This window comes from Tupaia chinensis, unplaced genomic scaffold, assembly GCF_000334495.1.
Source record: "Tupaia chinensis unplaced genomic scaffold, TupChi_1.0 Scaffold000159_1, whole genome shotgun sequence".
NCBI lineage: Eukaryota > Metazoa > Chordata > Mammalia > Scandentia > Tupaiidae > Tupaia > Tupaia belangeri.
This window is the reverse complement of record NW_006159630.1, coordinates 3780614-3782691: the sequence shown is the minus strand read 5'-3', so window position 1 is coordinate 3782691 and position 2078 is coordinate 3780614. Positions and strand designations below refer to the sequence as shown.

The window sequence follows — 2078 nt, the reverse complement described above, 5'->3', positions numbered from 1 at the left end:
TTCCCTGTGCATACACGTGTTCGCTCTCTCCCCTGTGCGTGCACTTGCTGGCTTGCTCATCCGTGCATGCGTGTGTTCATCCGCTCCCCCGTGCGTGCACTTGCTGGCTTGCTCATCCATGCATGCATGTGTTCATCTGCTCCCCCGTGCGTGCACGTGTTTGCTCACTTGCCCATATAGCCAATCTCTCATGCATGCGTGCAAACGTTCGCTCGCTCACTCACTCTCTGGGCCTTTGCGTGGTAGGTAGGCGGGGAGCTGCAGGGGCTTGGCTCTGACACCAAGGAACAGCATCTGGTGACGACGGGGCGCCATGAGGCAGTCCCTAGGCCCGAGTGCTTCCTGGGCCCCAGGAGGAAGGACAGGAAGGAGAGCCTCCCCCAAAGGCAGGACCATCCCTGCCTGGGGGTGGGCTCCTAGGTGGCTTCAGTGCACGTCCGAGCCTGAGAGCCACTGCCTTGGGGAGGTCTTCATCCCATGGAACACGAAGGCCAGTGCCGTTATTGGGGAGGCTTCTCCCTCGTGTGTGCCTCTGTGTCCTCAGTCCCACGTCTGTATCCTCAGTCCCGTCCCTGTGTCCTCAGTCCCGCCCCCCGTGTCCTCAGGCCGGCCCCCGTCAATCTCTCATGCATGCGTGCAAACGTTCGCTCGCTCACTCACTCTCTGGGCCTTTGCGTGGTAGGTAGGCGGGGAGCTGCAGGGGCTTGGCTCTGACACCAAGGAACAGCATCTGGTGACGACGGGGCGCCATGAGGCAGTCCCTAGGCCCGAGTGCTTCCTGGGCCCCAGGAGGAAGGACAGGAAGGAGAGCCTCCCCCAAAGGCAGGACCATCCCTGCCTGGGGGTGGGCTCCTAGGTGGCTTCAGTGCACGTCCGAGCCTGAGAGCCACTGCCTTGGGGAGGTCTTCATCCCATGGAACACGAAGGCCAGTGCCGTTATTGGGGAGGCTTCTCCCTCGTGTGTGCCTCTGTGTCCTCAGTCCCACGTCTGTATCCTCAGTCCCGTCCCCCGTGTCCTCAGGCCGGCCCCCGTGTCCTCAGGCCGGCCCCCGTGTCCTCAGGCCCATGTCTATGTCCTCAGTCCCCACCCCCGCCCGTGTCCTCAGCCGCATGTCCATGGAACTGCGTAGCTGGAGTGTCCCGTCATTGCCCACGACAGACGGCCCAATGCAGGACCTTTCCCCTGCTTGGGCAGAGCTCCTTCTTTCATAGCCAGCAGGGGCCGGGCTGCGCTGATGGGAGGAGCATAGGCCAGGGCGGCCAGGTCCTCAGCTACCTCACTTTACCCTGCCCATCAAGACCCTGCTAGGCCAGGGGGAAAATTGGGCTGGAGTGAGTGGTTGGTAACTGGCCTGAGGTCTCAAAACTAGCCGTTGGCATAGCTGGGGCCCACGGAGGACACACAGCCTCACGCGGGGTTTCATGTCACTGACATGCAGCTGTTACAGTCTGGTGTCCTCCTCTCCAACTCAGGGTGCCTCAGGGAAGAAGCCCCGAGAGCTACCCTGCCCCAGCTGGCCAGCTTACTGCCTCCGTGTCGCATTCCCTTAGTCACACCCCACGCTGACCCGGGGCCAGGTGGGAAAAGGGCTTCTCTGGGAGGTTCGTAGCCCTGGGAGGGGTAGCAAGTCAGGGCCAGGGCTCCAGTGGGGTTGTCTGGGCTGCACGTGCTCGCAGTCTTGGCATCTTGTTCAGATGCGGGCACTGTTCAGCAGAGCTGGGCGGGGCTGGGCCCCGGGACCCTGCGTCTCCCCCAGCTGCAGGCGATCCGCTCCTGGAGCATGTGGAGTTTCTCTGGAGGAAAGGGCCCAGCCCCTGGGGGAGTCCCTCCTTCTGGGGGCCCCCGTCTGGGGACTCGTCCTCATGTGTTGGTCTCAGCTCTCCGACTGCCTGTGGGTACTGCCTGGCCCCCAGGAAGGCCCCTCTGAGCAGCGCCCGGGGGAGGCCCTTTGCCTACCTTGTTGATGACCTCGACCTTGACCTCCTCCTCATCCGCAATGGCTTTCTCTTTGCTGACCTTCTCAGTCTCCACGCCGACCACCTGGATCAGCTTGTCTGCATTCTCATTCTTCTGCTTG

At 62.8% G+C, this 2078-nt stretch overlaps 1 protein-coding gene across 1 annotated transcript in view; it reads right to left on the bottom strand.

Annotated features, from left to right (window-relative positions):
• DNAH17 (dynein axonemal heavy chain 17) overlaps positions 1-2078 on the bottom strand; it is a 125888-nt gene that overhangs the window by 32586 nt on the left and 91224 nt on the right. The window contains 1 exon segment of the mRNA XM_014586747.2: positions 1958-2074. Within this exon segment, the coding sequence (XP_014442233.1) occupies positions 1958-2074 (117 nt within the window).